Raw genomic sequence first — 27550 nt, 5'->3', positions numbered from 1 at the left:
AGTGGGGCTGACGGGGGACCTCAGGCCGCGCCCCCTGTCCTGGCGGGCCTTAATGGGAGACCTCAGGCCATGCCCCCCGCCCAGCGGGACTTGACAGGAAACCTCAGGCCGCGCCCCCTGCCCTGGCACCAGGCCAAAGGACCTGAGGCCGCACCTCCCACCCCGGCACTGGGCAAGGGGACCTGAGACCACACACCCCGCCCTGGTGCCAGGCCATGGGACCTAAGGCCGTGCCCCCCCCCCCCCGCCCCACGGGGCTTGACAGGGGAGCTCAAGGTGAGCCCCCTGCCCCAGAGCTGGGCCAGGGGACCTCAGGCTGCTCCCCCCACCCTGGCACCAGGCCGGGGGACCTCAGGCCGTGCCCCCCACCCAGTGGGGCTTGACAGGGGACCTCAGGCTGCAACCCCCTCCCGGTGACGGGCCAGGGGAGCTGAGCCTATGCCCCCCGCCCGGCAGGGCTTGACAGGGGACCCTGGCCCAGGCTGGGGGACCTCAGGTCACGCCTCCTACCCCAGTGCCAGGCCAGGGGACCTGAGGCTGCACACCCCCCCCCCCCCCGGCAGGGCTTGACAAGGATGGGACCGGCCAGGTCTGGATATAGCCCAATGGGGGTGGGGCCGGCCGGGTCTGGGTCTTGCGCAATTTTAAGGTGCATGTGGGTGGGCAGGGACTTGACTCTGGGTCCCATGGTGCGCCCCAGACTCTGACAGGAGGAAGATTTTCATATACATTTTACTAATTTTCTTTCATCTCTCACACTTCTATTATAGAGAAAAGGCAAATAGCAATATTAAAATATTTCCTCTAATTAATCCCCTTTTAATGTGCACAAATTTCGTGCACTGGGCCACTAGTTTTTTAATAAATGAGAATAGTTTAAGGGACCTCTGGGAACTTATTGAATGTAACAACATTCCCAAAATAGGGGCACCAGCAAAGGAGAGAACAAAGAAAACTTGAACACAAGTCCAGGAAGTATAGAGTCCCAAACAAGATGAACCCAAAGAGGCCCCATCAAGACACATCATAATTAAAATGCCAAGGGTTAAAGACAAAGAGAGAATCTTAGAAGTAGTGAGAGAAAAGCAGTTAGTTACCTACAAGGGAGCACCCATATGACTGTTAGCTGATTTCTCAACAGAAACTTTGCAGGCCAGAAGGGAATGGCACAAAATATTCAGAGTGATGAAAAGCAAGGATCTACAAACAAGATTCCTCTATTCAACAAGGCTATCATTTAAAACTGAAGGATAGATAAAGAGCTTCCCAGACATGAAAAAAATTAAAGGAGTTCATCACCACCAAACAAATATTACAAGAAATAATAAAGGGACTTTTTTAAAAAGGAAAAAAAAAAAAGATCAGAAGTATAAATAATAAAATGGCAGTAACTACATACCTACCAATATTACTTTAAATGTAATGGACTAAATGTGCCAATCAAAAGACATAGGGTGGCTGAATGGATAAAAATATAATATGCTGCCCACAAGAGACCCCCTTCAGATCAAAAGATTGAAAGTAAAGGGAGAGAAAAATATTTCATGCAAATGGAAAGAAAAAAAAATGTTTTTTTACTTCAAAATAAGATATGTGCAGTGTGCATAGGAATTTGTTCATAGTTTTTTTTAAACTATAGTCCGGCCCTCCAATGGTCTGGGGGACAGTGAACTGCCCCCCCGTTTAAAAAGTTTGAGGACCCCTGATATAAAGCAATACATTAAAAAGATTATACACCATGATCAAGTGGGAATTATTCCTGGAATGAAAGGTTGGTTCAATATCCACAAATCAATTAATGTGATATACCACAAACAAAATGAAGGATAAAAACCATATGATCCTATTAGGTACAGAAAAAGCATTTCACAAAATCCAGCACCCATTTATGATAAAAACTCATGGCAAAGTGGGAATAGAGGAAGCATACCTCAACATAATAACAGCCATATATGACAAGCCCACATCTAACATCAACAGGGAAAAAACTCAACAGGGAAAAACTAAAAGCATTTTAAGATCAGGAACAAGAAAAGGATGTCTTCTGCGGGCCTAAGCCACAGTCGGACATCCTTAGTGCTGCAGAGGAGGCGGGAGAGCCTCCTGCCACCCACTGCTGCATTCGCAGCCATCAGCCTGGCTGTGGCTGAGCACAGCTTCCCCTGTGGAAGCGCACTGACCACCAGGGGGCAGCTCCTGCGTTGAGCATCTGTCCCCCGGTGGTCAGTGTGCATCATATCAACTGGTAGTTCTGCTGTTAGGGTCAATTTGCATATTATATAGGATGACATACTACTATATAGAGAACTCTAAAGCTCCACACACAAAAAAATATTAAAACTATTAGAACTGACACATGAATTCAGTAACGTAGCAGGATACAAAATTAATATTCAGAAATTTGGTGCAATTTTATACACCAAATGACAAACTACCAGAAAGAAATTAAGAAATAATCCCGCCCTAGCCGGTTTGGCTCAGTGGATAGAGCATCGGCCTGAGGACTGAAGGGCCCCAGGTTCGATTCTGGCCAAGGGCACATGCCTGGGTTGCAGGCTTGATTCCCAGTAGGGGGTGTGCAGGAGGCAGCTGATCAATGATTCTCTCTCATCATTGATGTTTCTATCTCTCTATCCCTCTCCCTTTGTCTCTGAAATGAATAAAAATATATTTTTTTAAAAAAGAAATAATCCCATTTACAATTGCATCAAAAAATAAATTAAACAGGGGGGTGAGGGTATGAGTGGGGGGGATAGGGGGTAACGGGGGGATAAGGACACATATGTAATAACTTAATCAATAAAGAAATTTTAAAAAATAAAAAATAAATTAAATAAATAAATAAAATACCTAGGAATCAATTTACCAAGGAGGTAAAAGACCTACACTTGGAAACTATAAGACACTGAAGAAAGAAACTGAAGAAGATACAATTAAATGGGTGGATATACTGTGCTCATGGATAGAAAAAAATTAACATTTTTAAAATATCCATACTACCCAAAGCAAACCACAGATTCAAGGAAATCCCTATCAAAATTCAAGTGGCATTTCTCACAGAAATAAAAATAGTGATCCTGAAATTTGTATGGAATCACAAAGACCCTGAATAGCCAATGAAACTTGAGAAAGAAGAACAAAGCTGGAGGCATTATGCTTCCTGATTTTAAACTATATTACATAGTTATAGTAATTAAAACAGTATGGTAGTAGCATAAAAACATACACACAAATCAATGAAACAGAAAAGTGTCCAGAAATAAACCCATTCATATCTGTTCAATTAATATGCAACAAAAGAGCCAGAATATTCAATGAGGAAAGGACATTCTTTTCAATAAATGGTGTTGGAAAAACTAGACAGCTATATGCAAAAGAAACTGGACCATTATCTTACACCATATACAAATATCAACTCAAAACGGATTAAGAATTGAATGTAAGACTGAAAATATTTAACTCCTATATGAAAACATCGGCTCTAAGCTCCTTGGCATTGGTCCTGGCGATGATGTTTTTGGATCTGACACCAAAAGCAAAGGCAACGAAAGCAAAACCAACAATTAGAGCTATATTAAACTAAAATGTTTCTGCACATCAACGAAATGAAAATGCAACCTATGAATGAGAGAAAACATTTGCCACATCATATATCTGATAAGGGGTTAGTTAATAGCCAAAGTATATAGAGAACCCATACAACTCGAGAGCAAAAACATAATTGATTTAAAAATATGCAGGAGATCTGAACAGACATTTTTCCAAAGAAGACATACATATGGCCAACAGGGACATGTACAGGTGCTCTATATCATCAGGGAAATGCAAATAAAAACCACAATGAGATATCACCTCATACTTACTAGAATGGCTATTATCAAAAAGACAAGAAATGTACTGGTGAGGATGTGGATAAAAGGGAACCTCTATGCACTGTTGGTGGGAATGTAATTAGTGCAGCCACCATGGAAAACAGTATGGATGTTCCTCGAGAAATTAAAAACAGAACTACTATATGTTCCAGCAATTCCACTTCTGAGTTTTTATCCAAAGAAAACAAAAACACTAACTTGAAAAAATATATACACCCCAAGTTCATTGTAGCAGTATTGATAATAGCCAAGATATGGAAACAACCTAAGTGTCCACTGAGAGATGAATGGATAAAGAAAACTGTGAGATATGTACACACACACACACACACACACACACACACACACACAGGGTGTCCCCCCAAAATGTATACACTTTTAGCAGCTGATAGCTTAATTTTGAAAATGAAATGTATTTTAATAAACACTGCCTTTATAATTATTCAAAGTGTGTGTATACATTTTTGGGGGGGACAACCTATGTAATGGAATATTATTCAGCCATGAAAAAGAAGAAAATTCATCATTTGTGACAACTGAATGAACCTGGAGGGCATTATGTTAAGTGAAATAAATCAGACAGAAAAAGACAAATACTGTATAATCAAATTTATATGTGGAATCTCAAAACACACACACACACACACACACACACTCATAGATTCAGAGAACAAATTGTTGGTTGTAGAGGTGAATAGTGGTGAGTGGGAAAATTAGGTGAAGGGGGTCCAAAGGTACAAACTTCCAATTATAAAATAAATAAGTCCTGGGGATGTAACACAGAGCATGGTGACTACAGTTAATGATACTGCATTGTATATTTGAAAGCTGCTAAGAGTAAATCTTAAAAGTTTTCATCACAAGAAAAAAATTTGTAACTACGTGTGGTGATGGATGTTAACTAGGCTTATTGTGGTGATCATTTAGTAAAATATACATATCCAATCATGTTGTACATCTGAAATTAATATATTAATATCAATTATCCTATATAATAAAAGGCTAATATGCAAATTGACCGAATGGAGAAACGACCGGTCGCTATGACACTCATTGACCACCAAGGGGCAGATGCTCAATGCAGGAGCTGCCCCCTGGTGGTCAGTTTGCTCCCACAGGGGGAGTGCCACTCAGCCAGAAGCTGGGCTCATGGCTAGTGAGCACAGCGGTGGTGGCAGGAGCCTCTCCCGCCTCTGCTGCAGGTGGGCAGTAAGGAGTGAGGGGCCCCGGACTGCGAGAGGGATGTCTGACTAAGCGGCAGGCAGATATCCCGAAAGGGGTCCCGGACTGCGAGGGACCACCCTCAGTGCATGAATGCCATGCACCAGGCCTCTAGTATCTTAATAAACAATAATAAGTAAAAGCAACTTCTTTCAATAGCAAAAAGAAAAACACTCTCCACAGAGTAAAAAGGCAACTTTTCAAATCATGTAACTGGTAAGGGATTAATATCCAGAATATGCAAAGAACTCCAAAACTCAACAAAAAATAAATAAACAACCCAACTCAAAAATGGGCAATGGACTTGAATAGACATTTCTCTAAAGAAAATATACAAATGGCCTGTAAATAAATGAAAAGATGTTCAACAGAATTAATCATTAGGGAAATGCAAATCAAAACTACGACGATACCACCTCACCATATGATGGCTATTATCAAAAATAAACAAACAAAAAAACAGAAAACAAGTGATGGCAAGGATGTGGAGAAACTGGAACCCTGTGCACTGCTGGTGAGAAGGTAAAATGGTGTGGCCACAGTGGAAAACAGTATAGAGGTTCCTCAAAAAGTTAATATTCTTACTTTATGACCCAGCAATTCCACTTCTGGGTATATAATCAAAAGAATCAAAATCAGGGTCTCAAAAAAAAAATATCAGGGTCTCGAAGAAATATTTGTACACCCAGGTTCATAGCATCATATTCACAACAGCTAAGCCATGGAAGCAACTCTAGTGTGCATTGACCAATGATCAGATTACCGAAATGTGGCTTATACATACAACAGAATATTATTCATCCTTTAAAAGGAAAGAAATTCTGCAATATGGAAGTACCTTGAAGACATCTGCTAAGCGAAATAACCCAATCACAAAAAGACAAATACTGTATGATTCCACTTATATGAGATACTTAGAATAGAGACAAAAATCAGTGACAGAAAATAAAATGGTGGCTGGGGGAGGGGAAAATGGAAATATGGAAAGTTATTGTTTAATAGGTATAGAGTTTCAGATTTACAAAATGAACAGTTATGGGGATGAATGGTGGTGATGGTTGCACAACAATGTGAATGCCTTTATACCACTGAATTTAAAAAAGTCTACGATGGTAAATTTTACGTTATGTGCATTTTAACACACACAACAAAAAGAGGAAATTGGAGGGGGGACAAAGATCTATTTCTGTGGCTGAAACTCTGAGTAATTTTAAGTAAGCCATAAGTTGGATAGGTAGCCACTGGTAATCAAGATTTTGTTTGAGTAAAGGGTGGTAGAGAGGGCGTCTAATAAGACACAATCTACCCATGGAATCTAGGAGAAGTCAGTGGTGCCCACCAACCCAGAGCAGAACCCTTCCCACTGCAGCCCCACCCCCGGAGCCCCACCTCCAGCTCCCACCTAGTCTCGACCTAAGGCTTTGGCAGTGGCCTGGAGACCTCTGGGCCCCTCACCTGTCCTCCATGTATCCACAGTCCTCAACCAATTATGACAAAAATGCAAAACAGGACTCACCTCCTCCAACCCCCATCCTTACCCTCATCCTCATCCTCATCCTCATCCTCACACGCCCAGGAGAACAAATGAGAGAAGCAGGAACAGACAGGGAATTCGAAAGCAGCACCTACTCAGAAGCCATGAACAAGGCCTGAAGGATGCTATTCACGTAGCATGTGTTGCCCAGATTGATTAAACCAATCTTGCCCGTGTCTGACTTGGCCATGAGCCGAGGGTAGAAGCCAGCCAGCTCGCTCTTCTGCGAGGTCCAGGCATCCTGCCCCAGCAGCTGCTTGATGCGGTCCTCGTTGGGAACATGGAGGTCCTGGGGAGGAACAAGGCGGCAGGAGAGTGGGCACCAGGGTCAGCTCTAAAAATATCACCTCCTCTGGGAAGCCTCGGACTACAGCCTACCCCACACCCACCCAAGCATACGGCCCCACACACAGTATGGTCTAGAGATGTGTATGAACAGCCTCCTGCTTTCAAACTTATTCTAGGGTCTCACCTTGACGTAGGGGCTTTCTACATGATCTTTCATGTCACAGCTGCCTTAAGAAGGTGGTAAAATCCCCATTTAATACATGAGAAAACGACTCAGATAAAGAATTTTCCAGGAAGCCCTAACTGGTTTGGCTCAGTGGTTAAGGTGTCGACCTGCATACTGAAGGGTCTCGGGTTCGATTCCAGTCAAGGGCATGTACCTCTGTTGCAGGCTTGATCCCCGGCACCAGTCGGGGCGCATGCAGGAGGCAACCAATCAATGTATCTCTCTCACATTGATGTTTCTCTCTGTCTCTCCCCCTCCCTTCCACTCTCTCTAAAAATCTATGGAAAAAAAGATCATGTGAGGATTAACAAAAATAAACAAAACAAGAGTTTTCCAGGGATATGCAAGAAGTAAGTGAAAAATCTGTACTTTCTTAGAAGAGCCGAGGGTATGACAGACTCTGAGCAATGACAACACGGGCCCACAGGCCAGATCCCGCCTTGTCAAAAATCTCAATCCTTGTCCTGCCTCTTGTCCTCACTAGCTGTCTGGCCGTGGCAGTGAGTTTCTCTCAGTCAGTTTCCTGTCAAGTGAGGTTACTCCTACCTGGTGTGCGTCTGGCACTCTAGACTCTCACAGTGCTCACACACAGTGATGCTCCTGCCTCACTGTCCACTTTTAGGTTTGCAGAGTCCTCTTTTCTGGATTAAGTCACCCCCCTGGACCTTGATCCTACAGTCAGGACGGCAGGAGGATCCCGGGGTCTGAGATGGGTCCTTGGTCACAGGCAAGATATTAGCAAGCTTTCCCACTCATTACCCTTCTTCATATTAAACAGCTGCATCTAAAAGAAGGCTACCAAGCACTGGTTCTAATAATGATGTGTTTTAAAGAAAAACACCTAAGCAAAATGTAGAGTTACGTAGGAGATAAAAGCAGCATTCATTAGAGTTCCTCTAGCCCTGCTCTTATTTCCAGACCCTGAGCACAGTCCCTAGATACAGGGCCCCAGAGCTCCAAACCAGCTTAGCACTGAAAGCACGTGGCTCTGGAGCGTGCATCCTGTGGCCACTGCAGCAGGTCGGGCTCAAGTACTGGTTCAACACTCCTGCTCAGTCATTTGTCAGGATCACTTATCATGTCATTTATCAGATTAGTCAGTCACCTCTCACAGATGATTTTAAAATGTAGGAGCTGCTAGAGGTGAAATAAGAAGATATGGGCCCAGTTTGGTCTCTCTTAGTCCATACTTTTTTCTTCCTATATCCCCTATCCAATCCCCACTCCACACACAACACAAATAGGAACAAAAAAGCAGGTAATCAGAACCCCATGCATGCTCACACATGCACACAGACGATGCAAAAACAGCCACACAAGAAAACAAAACATTCAATGTCATTTCCCCAAAGATGGTAACGTTGTCCTCTGAGGAAAATAAAACAAGAACTTCCAAATACTGGTAACTCTCAAGCTCCTAATGTTCCCAGAAATTTACATATGATAGCTCCCTTAGCAAGGACCACATCTCCTGAAGAAACTGCCATGACCTGATACAACTGTCTGTGCCAGAGAACTTTCCAGAATGTATTTATAAAGGAGCCTATATAGAAAGAAGGGTGTACTCATAGAACACATGTGAAAGAATCTTATAAACAATAATATCATGCAGATTTGGTTGGTACCAACTAGCTTGTACCAGGGGCTATTCAAAGCCATCATCATATAAAAGTAGCACATCTTCCTGGAGCTACATTCTCTAATATTCAAGAAAAACCCGTTTTTGTGTAAAAACAAATCCTAATATATAAAAACCCTGGGTCCTAATGACCAGTAACGACCAAGACTCGACCAACCGGAAGTCAGTCCTTCATGGCAACCCAGCGCTGACTGCTTCCACTGCAGGTGTGGTGCCCCAGCACTGACTGCTGAGGGGGCTGCAAATCAGGGCCAGAGAGAGGCCTGAAGAGAGAAGGAGGGACTGATCCGTTGCCTCTGTGGCAGCTTTTGATCAGCACTTGCCTCTCTCTTTCTCTCCCAGTCTGGCCAGCAGCCACGCCTCCATTTCTCTCCAGGCCTCCACAGGGGCTGCTGATCAGCCCTGCCTTTCTGATCAGGCCCCGTTGATAGGCCCAGAGACACTGACTGGCATAGGAACCGACCAATCAGAACCAAATGTGGGTGCTGTGAAGAACCAATGGTTGCCTAGGAGGCGGAGCTTCTGATGCTGACTGGCATAGACACCAACCAATCAGAACCAAATGTGGGTGCTGTGGAGAGCCAATGGCTGCCTAGGATGCGGAGCTTCTGACGCTGACTGGCATAGAAACAGACCAATCAGAACCAAATTGGCCAGCAGAGGAGGGCAGTTGGGGGCAAGATCAGGCCTGTAGAGGAGGGCAATTGGGGACAAGATCAGGCCAGCAGGAGAGGGCAGTTGGGGGCAACCAGGCAGGCAGGGGATGGCAGTTAGGGGCAATCAGGCAGGCAGGCAGAGGTGGTTAGAGGCAACCAGGCCAGCAGGGGAGGGCAGTTAGGGGTGATCAGGCTGGCAGGCAGAGGCAGTTAGGGGTGATCAGGCAGGCAGGCAGGTGAGCAGTTAGGAGCCAGCAATCCCAGATTGTGAGAGGGATGTCCGACTGCCAGTTTAGGCCCGATCCCTGTGGACATCCCCCAAGGGGTCCCCAATTGGAGAGGGTGCAGGCTGGGCTGAGGGAACCCTCCGTCCGTGCACGAATTTCATGCATCCGGCCTCTAGTGTAATTATAAAATACATACTTGAATCTTTAAAGTAAAATAGATTTTAGAGATACTCTGAGCTTGCGTCGGGCTGCCTGGAGTGAGTTCCTGCCTCTAATGTCAGCCCAGCTCTTCCTCTGACTGGAGGCCTTTCCACCCTCTGGCTTCTCCCTGCTCCTGGCTGACCCTCAGAGGTTTTCATAAGCTGCTTAGATCAGAGCTACTTTTATAGAAGTTTGTCACACGACCCCCCAGGCTAAAAGCTTCTCAATGGCACTGACTCATGGCTGTGTCCCCGGTTCCCAGTTTGTGTGGGGTACAGAGTAGGGCATCAATAAAGTCATGTGAACAATTGTAAACAATACCTGCTCTGGAGTGCTTATGGTCTGGTGGGGGAGACAGACAGTGACAATGTGTGACAGAGCAATGTCCAGGACTGTGGGGGCCCAGAGAGACCCTGACCTGACCTGGTGGGGCTAACCTCAGGAAGATATTGAGAGTTATCAGGGAGGGCTTCCTGAAAGAGGTGAATACTTAAGCAAAGCCTTAAAGGATATGTAGGAGCTATTCAGGAAGAACAAGGAAGAGTTTATAGTTAGAGAGAAGGGCATATGAATAGACTCAGAGCAATCTTGAGAGAAGATTGCTCAATGTGCCTGAAGCACAAATGGGCCGGGGAGGTGATGGGAGACAGCCAGGAACCAATTGATGGGGGTGGTCACCAACCTGAGCAAGGCACAAAGTGACACTCTTGTCAAAGTGGAGTGCGGGAGCAGTGGGGGATTGTCACTCACCTTGATGGCCTCCATGACGGGCTCATATAGGTCCGGGAAGCCCGGGAACCGGAACACCATGCAGTGGACCAGCTCTGCCAGCTGCTCCAGGCAGCTGGTCCCCGAGTTGGAGTCCTCCTTGAGCAGAGAGGTCACCATGGGGGGGATGTGAGGAAGGAGCTGTGAGAGCAGAGGGGGGTCAGGCTCAGCACCAGTTTACCCACCTGAGGCAGGATGCTGCTCACTGCTGATCACACCCACCTGACCACTGTCCCCCTTACCACACATGGGGCTCTGAGCTCTGCACATAGGTGACCCCCCCCTTACAAGATCGGTGGATACCCTGCCTCAGTCTCTTCAGCCATAAAATGGGATCAATAATCCCCTCCTCACAGTTGAGGGGAAGCCTGAGCCCAAGCCCTGGCTGTTAAGCCTCAGCCAACTGACCTGCCCAAAGGCCTGAGTGACCATGGCTTCTCTGCCCACCCAGGGGTGGTGCTGGGGCTGCAGAGTGGACAGCGTGTGGACAGCCTGACAGAGCCTGCGCGGCCACCTCGGGACAAACACCATCATTCTTTCACCAAACACTCTTGTCAAGCACTTCGTCCTCACAGTGATTTTATGTGGCAGTGATTACTGTCCCCACTTTCTAGATGAATAAGTTGAAGTCAGAGAGGTTATACAATTGCCGGGGACTTCACCGGGGGTTACAGAAGAAGCTGATGTCTGGATCAGGTCTGTCTGAATCCCAAGCCCATTTCTCCCTTCTGTGCTACAGAGTGTTAACTTTCCAACCCATGGAGGTGCTACACCAGAATGTCCTAGAGATGGACAGAGTCAGGCCACGAACTGGGAGCAGGGGAGCCCAGGAAAGGGATGAAAAGAAACCAACATCTGTCAAGTCCCTAGAATGTGGCAGGCTCTTGGCAAATGTCACCTCATCTAACCCTCTCCCACCATCCTGGGGGTCACCTCTGTTCAGGCTGTGAGAGGTAAGTGCCTGACCCGAGGTCACATCTGGCAAAGAGCAGAGCTGGGACTCAACCCCACGCACCCAACCCTGGTTCTGCTTCTCCCATTGCAGCAAATGGGGACCATCCGAATCTACGGGCCCAGCTGCAGATCCACAGGAGGAGGCAGGGGAAGGCCGCGCCCGGGCCACAGGCTGTCCTTCCCAAGGAAGGGCCCGGAAGCCAGCAGAAAGGGCCCTGAGCTGGAGGCCAGGCCACCTGGGTGCTGGCAGGCAACAGGGTACAGAAAGGGCACTGGGTCAGGGGTCAGACCCACTGGGCTAGGATCTGCCCTGCACTGCTCACCAGCTGTGTCTGGGAAGGGACTTAACCTCCGTAACCTTCAGTTTCCTCAGCTGAAGAGTGGAGAAATGACAGAACCTCTTTCTTGGGGCTGTTCCAGGAGTTAAGTGAGCGCACATATGTACTGCCTTTAGCACTGTGACTGGCACACAGCTGTTACCCAGGGAACATCAGCTGTGACCATTCTAGGCTTGTCCCTTTCCTAGGGGCTCATGGGAAGGCCATAAAAGTCCTCTGGTCTCAGTTCCCTATCTGTAAATTGGGGTCTCAAGTCCCATCCAGTCCTAATATCCAGACCTTCAAAGGCTGGGGCTTCAAGCGCTGACCCCCTTGACCCCCAGCAGAGACAATTGTCTGGCCTCTGGCCAGACCGATGCAGGACGCAGCGGCGATGGCCCTTACCAGGTGGAAGGCCTCGTGGGAGTGCTGGAAGGTCAGGAGCATGTACTTGAGGATGGACAAGGCGGCTCCCCGGACAATGGGGTACAGAAGCTTGGAGAAAACCTGGAAGAGAGTCCCTTGTCAGGAGTCCCCCAGGCCTGGGACACCCCAGACCAAGTGCAGCCACAGGCCTGAGGGGGATCAGAGACCCCAAAGTTGAAGCAGCAGACCCATGCCAGAGCAAGAACAGGGAGGCACTCACGGGGTGGACAGACAGACGGTGAACTGGACAGCAAGATAGCTAGCTATCTGGTGGATGGATGGAGAGACACACCAAAAGTAACGTATACGTGCTTGAGTGAGCAGTCAGAGGAAAGGATGGGGAACCTGAGGCTCAGAGAGGGGCAGTGAATTGTCCCAGGTCACAGAGGGCTTGGGTGGGAGCCCCAGTGCTCTGCCTCTCAGACCGGCAAGGCCCCTGCCAAGACACTAGCAGGAAGGGACATGAGCAGGGGCCAGGACAGGGGCCCACCAACCTTCTCAATTTTGGCGAGTGAAACCTCAATCAAGATGCTGAACTTCTTAACAGCAGCCAGGCCCTTCAGCAGTGCAATGATCCACTTGTCAATGTTCTTCCCCAAGGGCCAGGACACCCAGTCGATCATCCTGGTGAGGGGAATGACAGTGACACAGGGACCAGGGAGGCCCAAATGCCTGGGTGGTGGCGGCCGGGGAACTTGCCACAATGTCTTGAGGCCCCACAATGACTCACTCACCCTACACAGGGCAGCCCTGGGCTATGTGGGATGAACAAGCAAACGAGCCCAGGACAGAGACTGGGGCTCCCAGCCCAGCTGGAGGGGAGCCTGGCCCTCTCAGCACCCCAAACCTCACCCCCATACATGATGGGTTGCCTCTGCCTGGACCCTGGAGCCCAATGGCAGGAGGGGCACTGGCCCCAGGGCCAGAAGCTCTAGCTCCAGCAAACCATGGCTTGTGAACTAGAGCAAGTCACTTACTCTCTCAGCCTCAGTTTCGTCCTCTGTAAAATGGGGACAATGCCTACCAACAACAGGGTTGTATGGATTAAAAGAGATAATAGCAAACATTTATATAGTATTCACTCTGCATCAGGCACTGCTCTATCTGCCTTACATGTGTCAACCCATCTGACTCCCATAACACAGTATCTGTGCACACTGAGCATAACGCTGCCACCTAGTAGGTTTCCAGGAAAATGTCACTATTACTATTTTTATAATCATAGCATGTACTACAGAGAGGTAGAACAATGTGAAAACAAAGTAACAGTAACTACGGTAATAACAGATTCTAGGCACTTGATATGCATTACCTGATTTTATCTCATTTAATCCTCAAAACAACCCTATAAGATGGGTTCAGTTATTCTATGGTTTATAGATGAGGAAGCCAGAGCACAGAGAAACTGAGTAACTTGCCCACAGTCACACAGACAAGAAGTGGTAGAGCCAGGATTTGAACTTGGGCAGCCTACCTCTACCACTCACACTTTTACCCACTAAAGACAAGGAGTCCTGGGAGACCCAGCGGAGACAGTGGACCTGTACACGAGTATGGAAAGAATGGCAGGGGGACGCATGCCAGGTGAATGGGATCTGCAGAGCCAAAGGCCTGCAGGCAGGAGGGTAGGCGGCATTTTCTGGGCCCACTGGACGAGCAGGTGTGGCTAGATCAAGGTGTGAAGATGTTCAAATGAGGTGAGGGATGTGCAAGAGCTCTGTGAGCTGAAAAGCACCCAAACTCCCTTTATCATACTTGCCAAACTCATAAAACAGTTTGTAAAAGTACTTTCACCTTCTAATATGACCCCATGGAAGCCTGACAATTTCTTATACCATCACCCACATCTGCTATCACAGAAGGGGAAACTGAGGCTCAGAAAGTTCACTGACCTGACCAGGGCCTCACAGCTGGTACCCAGCCTGGGAGCATCACTAAGGCAGGGCCCTCTGTGTCTCCCACATCCAGCCCTGGGCCAGACACAAAGCAGAGCTCGAGAAAAGATGGATGAATGAATAAGCATGAGGGTGTGGGCCCTTAAACACTAAATCTAGCCCAGCAACCCACCCAGAAGAAGGGGCTTCTGGGAGGGAGACCTGACCAACCTGCTGACGGCAGTCAGCATCTGAGAGTCCGTCACACTGTCGTCATTGCTGAGGTTCCGGACGACACCATCCATGAGCTCCAATGGGAGGTGCTGGACCACGCTGGCCAGGGCACAGGACGGTGGCTCCTCCTCTGGAACAGGGGGCAGGGCTGGGCTTAGCAAGGCGGGCGTGCCCCTCACCTCCCCATCACCCCTTGCTCTCATGCTGCCAAGGAACGAGGCTGGGCCTCTGCAAAGAGGACATCCAAGCCGCCTCCTCGCCTCCTCAGCATCGCAGCCTCTGATTCAATCTTAACTCATTCACTCCTCAAACCGTCCCTGGCACTGCTTTGGGCCAGCCCTGTGCTAGGCACACAAAAAGCACTGGCCTCACCTACAGGCGTACATGCCAGGTCTTTAAGAAGGGGTCACACTGGAGTTGGCAAGAGCAAGTAGGAGGCATAAATGGACTTGGGGAGAGGGAGGACATTCCATCTGGAACCACACAGACCAGGTAAGAGGTCAGAAGAACATTTCGCTATCAAAGTTTGCTGTCCAACTGTGTACAAGGACCCAGATTCTTACACGCCCAGCCTTGGTCCTTCCTCCTGCCGTGGATTACCTTCCTTTTCCCTAAACAGCCCTATAATTAGGGAATTACACTATAATCCAGGTTCCAGTTCTCAATGGACGGCCAAGATTTTACATTTCAGAGTTGACACCTACAGGTTCTATTGCATCTCCAGACCGTCCCTCTGCCTGCCAGAGCACCTTGCTCCTGCTGCGGGGTGCTGCCCACCTCTCCCGGATCTGGCTCAAAAGTCACCCCTTCCAGGAATCCCACCTGGCCCAAAGGGCATCATGTCCTTCTTCCTATTGTCTCGCTCAGCCCCTAGGTCCTCCTCCTGACCAGATTAACCTGGGTTCGATCTTTTCCCACACCAGGCAGGCTGCTCCCCACGCGCCAGCACCCACCACAGAATAGGCCTCCCAGCAGGTGCTCCGCATAGGCCTGCTAACTAAACACGGGAACATCGCTCTCCCACCTGTGCGTCCGCCCGTGGCACACACATACCGCACCGCACCTGGGCACCCCAAGCAGAAGAATGTGCACGAATGGGCACACACTCGGGACCTTGGCACACACGAGCTCCCTCCTGCCCCAACCCCAGCCTAAGCGCACACCCACCTGTGCCAGAGATGACTGCGAACAGCTCCTTGAGGCAAGGCAGGATGGCGGCGGGCTGCGCGCGCCACAGCTGCGCCAGGAGCCCGCTCACCTGCTGAGCCTGCTCCAGGAACTCCACGGCGCCCTCCTCGCCCTCGGCCGGGCAGCGGAAGCGGCCGAGGCTGCGCACCAGCTGCTGGCAGAAGAGCAGGCGGTGCGGGCCTTCGGGCAGGCAGTGCGGGTGCCGCGCCAGCAGCCGGGCCACCTGCGCGCAGGCCGCGGGCCCCGGGCGCTCGCACACGGTGCGCAACACCTCGCGCCGGAGCAGCGCGAACACCTCTTCGGCCGCGGGCCCCTCGGGCAGCAGCTGCAGGCCCAGCTGCACGCAGGCGAGCGCGCGGGGGCTCGGCGGGCCGGCGCCACCCTGCAGCAGGCGCAGCACACGGCGCGCGCTGAAGAACTCGGCGAACACCTCGGGGTGGTGGCGGCCGGCGACGTGCAGCAGCTGGCAGCCCACGCGGCGCGGCAGCTCGTCGGCGCCATCCACGTAGAGGCGCGCGCCCAGCGCCAACAGCGCCAGGCACTGCTCTCGATCCAGGGGCTGCCGCGCCGCTTCCAACACGCGCCGCACCAGCCCTTGTTTCACGCTGGCCGGGTACGAGGACATCACCACGGCCTCAAGGATCTTGTCCATGGCGGCCGCGCTGCGGGGGACAGGGAGCAGGTCACACTCCGTCGGACTGGAAGGTGTCTTGATGAAGTAAAGCACAATCCTGGCATTATAATAAGCCCCAGTGAGTTGTAGTTACTGCTGATGAGCATCTTTTATCTCACAAAGGTAACACCTGAGCCCTCCCCTTCTTCCCACCCCTTTGCCCTTCTCTCCCAGGCCTCCCTAGAGACCTCATCCACTATTGGGACAAGTAGGAGCTACATCTAGAAGCCGCCGTTCGGGATCTTGGCCAGTCATGTCCTGTGGGAAGAGATGAGATGGGGCGTGGGCGCACACATTATACCTCCGGGGAGGGAGGGCCAACAAGGCTTCCCGAGATCCCCTGCACGCTTTACTCTGCCCCCAATCAACTTCTTGCTCTTTCTCAAACGATCTGCACCTTTGAAAGACTCCACTTCTGTGTTTGCTGTGCGTTTTGCCTCAAACGTCCTATTTCCCAAGATCTCCACTACCACCACACACTCACTCACGCAACCAAGCAAATTTCTGTTTCCTTCACAGCCCACCGCAAACACCCTGTCCTCAATGAGAATAGCCCTGGACCTCCAGGCGTGAATTCATCGCTCACCCTCCATTCCACCTGTGGCCTCTTCCTCCATCCATTACAGCTGGGATCACATACTATAGTGCTGGGGTGTATGGGTCCAAATCCCTCCAAGGAAACCAAGTCTAGTCTCTGTACTCCAGGACCGCACTCAGGGTCCTGCCTGCCTCCCTAGCCTGGGTCCACACTAGCTCCTCCCTTGGGTCACGGTGCTCTTCCCTCCCCTCCTTGCTTGGCTCCCCTGCCGGCCTCAGCTCAAACTCACTTCCTTGAGGAGGCCTGGCCTTCCCACGGTTCATTTCAGAGCACCCCATCCTCCTTTACAGCACTTATGTTGCTTACTTGAATGGAGTCCGCCTCCTCCGCTATACTATGTGCTATAGTGGAGGAGTATGCTTCGCTTCACTGCACTTCACAGACGGAGGCTGCTTCGCTTTATTGCACTTGCGTTTTTTATAAATTGAAGGCAAGACTCTCCACTAGCAAAAAAGATTATGACTTGCTTTATTGCAATGGTCTGAAAACAAACCCATACCATCTCGAAGGTATGCCTGTAGATTCCGGAGGGCAGGAAGCATGGCAGTGTTTGTTCACCACGGTATCCCCAGCACCTGGCCCAGTGCCTGGCACACAGGAGGCATTTGTTGAGTGAGCAAATGTGGAATACAGCGTGAGTTACTGCTACCTTATTCCTGAGCCATAATAGCCTTCCCTCTGCCCTTCCCATCCATGTGGGCTATTTCCTGGACGCCTTCATCCCACTGCCCCACTTTCACTCCTGATTTTCCAACTGGTTCACACGGGTACAGTTTGCTCTCATAACATCCAACTTTCAGCTCCGAGAAGGCAGGGCCGATTCTGTGCTTCTTCATATAATCCCACTCTAGGCAGGAGCTGACATAAGGCTCAGCACACAGTAGGTGTTTCACTAAACTTATGGGCTCAGTAAAAACCACTCTATCCTTCAGGCGGAGAGATGGTGGGAAGACAGAAATTTCCTAGAGGAGGTGCAGAAACTTTTATTCAGAGGCACAGATATTGTGGAATTCTGACTATGTGCCAGGCCCTGTGGAGACACACTCTTCTCTGTCCTAGCTCTTGGCCAAGACCAAACCTCCATTGCTGTGTGTATTACAATGCAGTGGGCCCATGTATTTAGATCTCTGTCTCCCTCAACAGACTATGAACTCCACAGGGAAGCGACTGGGGCTTCTCAGTGGCTGGCATCTCCCATGCCAGTCACTGCTGTCTGAGTGCCTCTGAAGAGATATTGTGGGTATAGCCTAGGTACAGATCAGTGGTTCCCCAGCACTGGCCTGGCTGCCTCAGAGTCATCTGGGATGCGTTCTGCTTACCGTTCGGGTTACTTATGCTCTCTGAGCCTGTTTACACCTGCAGGGTTGTCGTGAAGACAAATATAAAGGCCTTACGATGCTGCTAGGCACAAGGAAGTGCTCAGAAAATGTCAGTCCCCTTTACTTCAGAAGCAAAGTCATTGCCCTTAGCAGCGTCGGTCTGATGGTAGAGGCAGAGGTGTTGGCAAAGAGTGCCAAGGCAAGGCACAATCTCAAAAGGCCTTTGAAGGCATCTTTAAAAACTGGTCTCCCTTCAACCCTGGGCCTCTATTTCCTAGGCAGTGGCTGTGACCAACCTCCTTTAAAGACCATCCCCCCAAGCCCCTTCCGCTGGCCTCCAGGTTAGTGGGCAGAATGTAATATGCTTTCAACCCAGGATGCCAGGTAATTCAGGTACAGGCATACGCGTTTTATTGCACTTTGCTTCATTGCACTTCACGGATGTTGTGTATTTTACAAGTTGAAGGCAAGACCCTCCACTAGCAAAAATATTACAACTCGCTTTATTGCGATACTGGCTTTATTGCAGTGGTCTAGAACAGAACCTGCAATACCTCCAAGGTATGTCTGTACTCAGGCAGCCAAGGAGAAACACCAGTCGATCAGATATTGACATCACGTGTGGAGGAAGAGGACCTGGGGCAGGCAGAAATGGAGTTCTGGGGCGAGGGAAGGCTCTAGAAGTGGAAAGTCAGACTAGGAATGATGAGTTCTGCATTTCAGTGTGACCTTGAGCAAATCTTATTCTAGTCCTGCAACTCTTTGTGTGACCTTGAGCAAATCCCAAAATGAGCCTCTTTTCTCTTCTGTAAAATGGGGGTAAATGATATCAGGTTGAACCACATGAAAGTGAAGGATCAGATGTTGGCAATTTCACATTGTTCTACCTGATACCTACCGCATAAGGTGTTTTGTGCCTGGCAGCTGCGAGTTCAGTCAGTTGGAGCCATTTTGTGAGGGCTCTGATCTCCAAGGCCAGCCCTGCAGCCTCTGTATAGTCCATGGCCTGGCCACTCCAGGCAAGCCTGCCTGCCTCCCCTACTGCCACGCAAGCAGTCTGAGGTCAGCTGCCACTATGGTCACCAACAAGCCCACTCACTAATGTCTTAATGCATTCATGCAAAAGGTTCTAGGGGCTTGAACCTCATCTGACCCCATCACGGGCCACAGAAAGGAGGCAGGACAAGGTTTGCTATCCCTGTGGCATGAACGGGGAAGATGAGGATCACCCAGGGAGAGGAACACAGCCTCAGCAGGTGAGATGAGAACCTGTACTCAGCTTCCCTGGGGGAGAAAGAAGCCGACGGCCTCGGGGAGGTTGGATTTCTCCTCTAGGCGCTGGACCGGGAGATGGCCTGTGGACTCTGGCTCTGACCCAAGAGACAGCTGCCCCACGCCAAACAGCGGCAAACGGCAGCCATGACCTCCCTCAGAAGAGCCTGCATTAAAATCATAAGACCCAAGTTCTCTGCTTCAGAATCACCAGGTGACCTTGGGTGAGTCCTGGCCAGGCCCCTCAGCCTTCTCACCTGGAAAATTGAGACCATTCCACCTACCACTGCAGGGCTGGGACAAGGTATAAAAGATGAAGGCTGGGGCAGTCATGAGTCTCCTCCTGGGCCATCTGTTCCAGACCACAGCAGTAAAGCCAGTATCGCGATAAAGCAAGTTGCAATATTTTTGCTGGTGGAGGGTCTTGCCTTCAATTTGTAAAATACACAACATCTATGAAGTACAATAAAGCCAAGTGTAATAAAACAGGTATGCCTGTACCTGAATTACTTGGCGTGAGTCCTGAGTCCACTCCTGGGCCACACTGTCAGGGAAGGAGACAAGGAGACACTCCAGATCTCACCGATTCTACAAGGAATTTCATCCTCTAGTCCTCACTGCCAATTTTTGTTTCCAGTCTCTCCCCAAGCCCCAGCCCAACTCAAGATGAGCTCCTCTCTACTTCTTGCCTGGACTAGTGCAATACGCTCCCAACCAACCTCCTCATTCCCTCCCTCAATCTGTCCTCCAATAAAGGTATGTGTCCTGCAGAAGAGTTGACGCTTCTAATCTAGCCCAGCCACTGCCCTCCATGGTGGCCCCTGTGGTTGGTGCTCTTTCACCTCTCTCAGCCTCTGAATCCCAAAATGGGAGATGACCACCTTCCTGCCCCGTAGTCTTTCCCAGCCAATGCTGCTGCTCCTACCCAAGCCCTTGGCTCATACCTCTCACTGCTGGCAGGACAGCCTGAGAGTCCCAGCAATCGCCAACCCTCTCCAGGCCACACAGTAAGCACACAGGAAAATCACAACCCCTCCCCTAGAAGCCCAGGTCCCTTTATCTGTCCCTCTTGATGACCCAATGCATTTCTGTTGAGTATTGACTGGTCTCTATTCCTACATGGTGGAGCCTGACTCATCTCCATCATCCCCAAAGCACTGTGTGTGTGTGTGTGTGTGTGTGTGTGTGTGTGTCTACAATATCCTGCCCCGCCCCCATGCCCTGGGCCCCAACTCAGGCTTCCTCATCCCTCCCTGATCTGTTCCATCCACCCTACCGACATGGTCAGATTAATCTCATTAGAAGGTAAGCTGTCATGCCCCTGCTCAGAACTCTCAAGGCTCCCAGTGCCTTCAAGGCCCAAACTCCTGAGCCTGACATTCGAGCCCTTTCTGTGACACTCAGCTGATGTGGGGCAGGGGTGGAAATTAACTTGGCAGAGGCTGTTCAGTAGGGAATCTATAGGAATTTGGGCAGTGGGATTTTCCTGCTGGCTACCTTTGGGTGATACCCTCTCTGCTGAAAAAGGGCTTCCCCTCTTCTCTCCTGGCAAATTTTGACTTATCCTCCCATGCCCAGGTCACATGCCCCTCCTCGGGGAAGCCTTTCCGAGTCCCCCTGCAGTTCAAGTCTTTGAGCTCTGGTTTCCCAAGGCCCTCTTCACTTCTCTCATCCCTCAGCAGTGTCACTGGATTCTGTGTCTCTCTCCCCCACCCAGGCTGGAATTCCCTTTGGTAGGAAATAGGTCCAATCCCCCTTGTCTGTACCCAGTGCCCAGCACAGGACCAGGCACAGAGGAAAGAGTGCCAAGTGACCAATGCGAGACATGTGACAGCAAGATGAGCTGAAACTAAAGATATGACCAGAAGAGCACCTTCTAGGGACTGGCCCAACCCTTGGTCCAGTCACTGCCCCCGCATCTGTCCAGGTCTGGTCTTGTATTTCTGTAACTCTGAAATCTTAAATACCAGCCAAGAACACCCCTACAGAAGGCACTGCATGGGCCTAAGTGGGCTCTAACCATTCTAGAAATGATTCAAACAACCAAAGCTAAAGAAAAAATATATATATCTATTCCTGGTTAACCCTCAGGTCCAAAGCTCACAGAATCTCATGAGACAGGGGAGGGAGCTTCAAGAAGGTCTCACGCTCTCCCTACCCTAAGAGCATAGTAGCCCCTTCAAACCCCAGCTCAGCACCTAAGAGTTGAGTAACCCATTTCCTTTCTCTATGACCTTCATACCCATTTTACCTCCTTTGACTCCCTGGTGGGCACCTGGATGTCTCCCCCCCAAAAAAAAACAAACAAAAAACACAAAAATCCCTCCAACCCTGCCACTCCCTTCCTCCGTGGGCAGCAGAATCTCTCTCTGTATTTTTAAACAACTTCTATCCAAGGCAGGAAAACCTCGTCTGGGCCACCAAACTATCTCCTGGGGGAAAAGGTGAAAAGAGGTTTTACTGGTAAAAAAAACAAATGCTCTTTTACTGAAGAGGTATGGGCGGGGAGGGGGGGTGGAGAGAAGGGAAAAGGATGGGAGCATATATCCCCTTTTCAGGAACCCACCACAATCAACCACCTCCACTGGGGCCACTCCTCACATACTCTGATGGCCTCTCCCCATCCCCAGGTTTTCTGGAAGGGAGTGAACCAGGCTGACACGTCAGGGTCTCCTGTTCGATGGGCTCTAATAGAGGGGGTATCCCGGGGCGGGATGCTAAAAATAGCAGAAGCCCGGAGGCGGAGGCGGACTCTTGACACCTCCTCTGTTCCCCCGGTTTGTCCCGGCTCTGCCCAACCCCTCCCTTTAATTATACCAGTGCACCTGCTCCCAATCCAGGCTGGAGCTGTGGACCCACGAAAGGCCGGCAAGCTTCATGATACTGGGCGCTGGTGCCCTCAGCCCTGAGTGGGGCAGGGGCTGCATCACCTTCACACACAATTGATGAAGGAGGTTGAGGCCCAGAGAGGGGTAGGTATTCACCCAAGGTCACACAGCGAGGCCAGGATGCACCCAGACCTCCTGCCTGCCAGCATCGGCCCCTCGGAGCCCTACTCTCTCGAACTGTCAGGGTGCTGACACTCCCTCCTCGCAACCCGCACACCTGGCCCCAGCCCCCTTACCTCTGTGACCCCAGTGGACCTGCCTCAGGTCAGGCTCCCGGGCGGCGCTCAGGCGGGGCAGCACTCGGCTGGGCCAGGCTAGGTCAGGGCGGGTCCTTTGCTTCCCCCGAAGTGACGACGCCCTCCACCAGGTCCCAGATAGCGGGATGCTGCTTCCACCTCCCCACCCCTCTGCACAAGCCTCTATCCAGGAAGCCTGACTCAGAGGCGCAGCCGCGGGGCTGCGGGGCTGAAAGGAGATGCGGGGGGGGAGGGGCGAGGTGCGGGTGACAGGGCGGAGCCCGAGCGGGGGCCACCCCGCGAACCGCCACTCAGGCAGCGTCCCCTTTAAGGCCAGCCGGCCTGAGCGCAAGCAGGGGCGGGGTGGGGAGCTGGACAGCTCACTGCAATGCCTCCTGGGAGATGTAGTTTGCGCTCGGCGCACCCAACCACAAAGAGGCCAGAGAGAACTACAAGTCCGGGATTGCCGCGCGCGGTCCCCGGCTGCCACGCCCCTGGGCTGGGCTCCAGGCCTCCGCCCCTCTCGCAAAGCTGCGCTGGCCGCCCGCGGAGGGGAGGCTGCAGAGCGAGGGCAGGAGGTGGGTGCGGCGCGACTGGGGACGCGGGGCTCAGGGATAGCCGGTGAGGGGGCGCGGGTCCACCCGAGCACCTGTCCTACCATCAGAAATAATCTAGCCTACCATAGCCTCGCCATTCTCGTGCGATAGGGATGGTAACTCCTGTGGCTGCAGGGGAGGGGGCGCTTATCTAGGAGAGGGGGCGGAGCTGATGGAAGGAGCCTTAAGTGGATGGCGATTGCAGGAAAAGCCGGGGTAATGAGGCTCGAGACTGTTGGGAGGAGTCTTTGGTAGGTGGAGCGAGGAGGGGCGGAGTCTCTAGGTGAGACGTGAACACGCGTGAAGTCGAAAAGAGGGAATCCAGGGCTGGAGAGTGCGTGCTGAGAATGCCTATGAAGCAAACCTGTGTTAGATTGGGTGAAATGGGCCGAAAAGCATTGGGGAAGAAGGGGCGGAGACAAAGATGAAAAGGACGCCTCCCAGCCTTGGAAAGCCCAGTGTCGGCTATAGTTTGGGCATGGGGGTGAGTGCCCGAGTGAGCAAATACCCGTGGATGCAGAACACCTTCCTTTCCTTGTGACTAGAAATAAAGAGCCCAACCCTTGAACTCGGTGCGACACATACATGGTCTTATTCAACTCTCACACCCTGTAAAGGCCTCACCATATCCATTTACAGGAGGAACATGAGGCTCAGAGAAATGAAGTGACTTGCCCAAAACCACCCAGGACTCCTTATCCAAAGACCCCCTTTCTTTCCTGCCCTCTAGGACGGCAGAGGTTTAGTCTGGAGTGGGTGGTAGGGAAGGAAAAAAAAAAAGTTTCACGACCTGCCTTTTGCAGGTTGTGTGACAGGACCAGCTTCCTCAACCCTTCTGAATGCCAACCTGTAAGGCAACCCTCCTCCTATGCTATTGTGAGGATGAAATGAGGATATGGGCTTAAAATCCCTTGTTTATAAATTATAATTGTTAAGAGCAGGAAAACCTATCACAAGGAAGAGAGTGGTTGAAATGGAATGCTTGTGCCTGAAGAAAATCACAAAATGAAGCCTGAGAGTGTGCTGAGAGGGTGAAGGAAAATTCTGGGACAGGATGGGGGACGGTGGTGGTGGTTGGGAGCTTGTAACAGGTGAGAGAATACTTTGCTGTGCAAACGAGTAAGTCAGGTTGCCAGGGCAGGTGGTCTTCCTCCTGTAGCCCACCTTTCCCCATCCCCTGGGCTACTGGGCAGCTCACTCCCTTGGGTCCATGTGTGTCACCTGAGTTTAGGTAATGGATTGTGAGGATAATGGAGCAGCCTGTGGGCTTCTTGGAGATATGAGCTGGGCAAAAGAGAGCTAAAACTACAGCTGTTGGTGTAGGGAGGCCAGGAAGAAAGTGAATGGCAGCCCCCGGGGCTGTGAGCCAGTCTTTATCCTGGTGGGTGAGTAAGGTGGGGGAGTCTCATCTGGTGTCCTGGGAGACGCATGACTCACTCTGAGCATTTTCATCCATGAAATTTACCCAACCGTGTTCTCTCCACCTCCTACACAGTGGGAGTGCTTGCATTTACTTCTAGTGGTCACCTGGGCTTTAGATTCCAAATTGAAAATTCAAGAGAGTATTTCCAAAATAAAAAGTTTTTAAAACTCCAGAGAGGGTGATAAACCTCGCTATTGGTAGATGACAGTCAATCTGGGGTGAGGAAAATGGATCTGACTAAACTGGAAGAAAGTTCTTCCCCTCTCTGTACTAGCCTGCTTCTGGGAGTACAGAGAGAGGGGATCCAGCTTCTGGGGTTACAGAGAGAGGGGATCCAGCAGGGTAGCAGGCACCCATCTACTTAAGTAAAGTGGGCGTTGGCAAGGGGTGAGAATAATACTCTCTGGAAATGCAGAGGAGGAAGGAATGACTCCCTCCTGAGGAGCCTGGCAGGTGAATGGGATTTGCCTTCACAGCCAGCAGAGAGGATAGCAGCTGCCAAATTGCAGAGGTAGCAGAGGGCCTGGCATGAAAGCAGGGATAGTAATAATGCAGGCATACCTTGGAGATGTTGCAGGTTCAGTTCCAGGCCACCGCAATAAAGCGAGTATTGCAATAAAGCAAGCTATAATCTTTTTGCACCTGGAGGGTCTTGCCTTCCATTTGTAAAACACACAAACACCTGTGAAGCGCAATAAAATGAGGTGCACCTGTATCTACTTCATCTGAGATCAGCATGCATAAAGTGCTTAGCACAGTAGTAACTGCTCAATAAATGTCAGCCATCATTATTACTGCTGCTATTTTTATGATGATGGTGACATCATCTACCCAGGAATTGGCCTAGGCCCACACAGCTAGTTAACTGGCAGAGCCTGATTCCAGGGCAGGCCCAGGTGATGTCAAAGTCCATGCACTTTCCTCCCCCCCACCCCCCCAAAGCCCCTCCAGTTCTTTCTGCCTATCCACAACATTCATGAGGCCCAGAAATGGCCCCCATTTGTGATCACTGTGCATGAGCCATGACAAGAGTTTCTTTCCTTCTGTCGTAGCAGAGACTGGGTTCAGGAGGCAGGGGAAACAAGGCCTGAACAGCCTGGATCCCAGCAGAGGCAGGCAGGCCTTAGTGCTGTGGTTTCTACGGGAAGTTCGTTGGTCTCTGTAGGGTGACCTGTCCCTATTGTGTGCTATTTTATCTTAGCCCTGGTTGGCTTCCTCATCCTCCAAAGCACAGCAACACATGGAGATTTTGAGCACTTCTTAATAATAGTAATAACAAATCTATTCATTGAGGTCCAGCACTCTGACTTAAACTTTACATCTATAGTCCTGTGAGCAAGTGTTCTTTTCTCCCCCTTCTTTCAAAATAAAGGTATTTTTAGAATGCTTAAGCCTACAGTAAAGTTTAAAGAATAGCTTTTCATCTAGATGTACCAACTAACTGCTGATTTTGCTTTTACACACACACACACACACACTTTTTGCTAAACTGTAAGTTACAGACATCTTGACACTTGACCCTAAATTATTCAGCATGTATCTCCTAATTATAATATTCTGTAATAGCCACAATACCATGATCATACCTAAGAAAATTAGCAAGAAATCAATATTATCTAATAAACAGTTGATATTCAGATTTCTCTAACTGACAAAAAATCTTAGGTAGCTTTTTAAAAATCTGATTCATGCATTGCATTTAGTTATATCATTTGATCTAGATAGAACTCTTCCACCTAATTATATGTTTGATTATTTTATCAATGATTGTATTTTTCTGGTAATAATGTGTACAATACTCTTATTGCATCACATCAGGAGGTATATGATATCAAGGTCCTATGCATGAATGCTAAATTTGATTATTGGTTAACATCATGACAGCCTGATCTCTCCATATAAGTGTAAATTTTCACCTATAATTGACATAACATTGTATTCGTTTTAAGTGTACAACATAATGATATATGTATATTTTGAGAAATTATTACAATACATTTTGTAAACATCACCAACACCTATAGTTACATTGTTTTCTTTTGATAAGAACTTTTAAGATCTCCTGTGCTCTTTTTAAAAATCATTTAAAAGTTTTTTCAATTACAGTTGACATACATTATTATATTAGTTTCAGGTGTGCACACTCCAATAATGAGACTAAGTGTTCATCCTGATACACCTCACATCCATCTGACACCATACATACTTATTAGACTATTATTGACTATATTCCCTATGCTGTACTTTACATCCCCATGATTATTCTGTATCAACTAATTTGTACTTCTTAATCCCTTCACCTTTTTCACCCATTCCCTAACCCTCCTTTCATGTGGCAACCGTCAAAATGTTCTCTACCTAGGAGTCTGTTTCTGTTCTGCTTGTTTGTTTGTTTTGTTAGATTCAATTGTTGGTAGATCTGTTTTTATCACCATTTTTATTGTTCATATTTTTATCTTTTCTTCTTAAAAAAATAACCTTTAACATCATATATAATAAAGAGCTAATATGCTAATTAGACCGGACAGCGGAATGACCTTCCAGAACGACCTTCTGGGAGGACCAGTGGGCGGGGGGCAGGGCTGTGAGGCAGCCAGGGTCGAAAGGGCCGAGCCCCTTGACAAATTTCGTGCATCAGGCCTCTAGTTTCATATAATACTGGCTCGGTAGTAATGAACTCCTTTAGCTTTTTCTTGTCAGGGAAGCTCTTTATCTGTCCTTCATTTCTAAATGATAGCTTTGCTGGGTAATCTTGGTTGTAGGTCCTTGCTCTACATCACTTTGACTATTTCTTACCAATCCCTTCTGGCCTTCAAAGTTTCTGTTGAAAAATCTGCTGACAGATCTATGGGAGCTCCCTTGTAGCTAACTAATTGCTTTTCTCTTGCTGCTTTTAAGGTTCACTCTTTGTCTTTAACCA

At 49.3% G+C, this 27550-nt stretch overlaps 2 protein-coding genes across 6 annotated transcripts in view; one reads left to right on the top strand and one right to left on the bottom strand.

Moving 5' to 3' along the window:
- USP35 (ubiquitin specific peptidase 35) overlaps nt 1–27550 on the bottom strand; it is a 67532-nt gene that overhangs the window by 11418 nt on the left and 28564 nt on the right. For 2 of the 5 annotated variants that reach the window (XR_013814377.1, XM_079787598.1), the window contains exons 3-8: nt 15605–16287; nt 14435–14567; nt 12824–12953; nt 12309–12410; nt 10615–10773; nt 6723–6916 (exon numbers count right to left, since the gene is read on the bottom strand). Coding sequence is in view for 4 of the 5 variants with exons in the window: in XM_079787598.1 (XP_079643724.1) it covers nt 6723–6916; nt 10615–10773; nt 12309–12410; nt 12824–12953; nt 14435–14567; nt 15605–16287 (1401 nt within the window). In the remaining variant the exon portion in view is untranslated. Of the gene's footprint in view, nt 1–6722; nt 6917–10614; nt 10774–12308; nt 12411–12823; nt 12954–14434; nt 14568–15604; nt 16357–22611; nt 22920–27550 lie in introns of those variants that run through there. The other 3 variants (XM_079787599.1, XM_079787601.1, XM_079787600.1) reach the window with 3 other exon arrangements.
- KCTD21 (potassium channel tetramerization domain containing 21) overlaps nt 23056–27550 on the top strand; it is a 28845-nt gene continuing 24350 nt past the window's right edge. Inside the window, exon 1 of the mRNA XM_079787608.1 lies at nt 23056–23189. The gene's annotated coding sequence lies outside the window, so the exon portion shown is untranslated. The remainder of the gene's footprint in view (nt 23190–27550) is intronic.

The sequence above is a fragment of the Cnephaeus nilssonii genome (genome assembly GCF_951640355.1).
Source record: "Cnephaeus nilssonii genome assembly, chromosome: 13".
Classification (NCBI taxonomy): Eukaryota; Metazoa; Chordata; class Mammalia; order Chiroptera; family Vespertilionidae; genus Cnephaeus; species Cnephaeus nilssonii.
The sequence above is the reverse complement of the archived record's forward strand: the minus strand, read 5'-3'. Positions and strand labels throughout refer to the sequence as shown.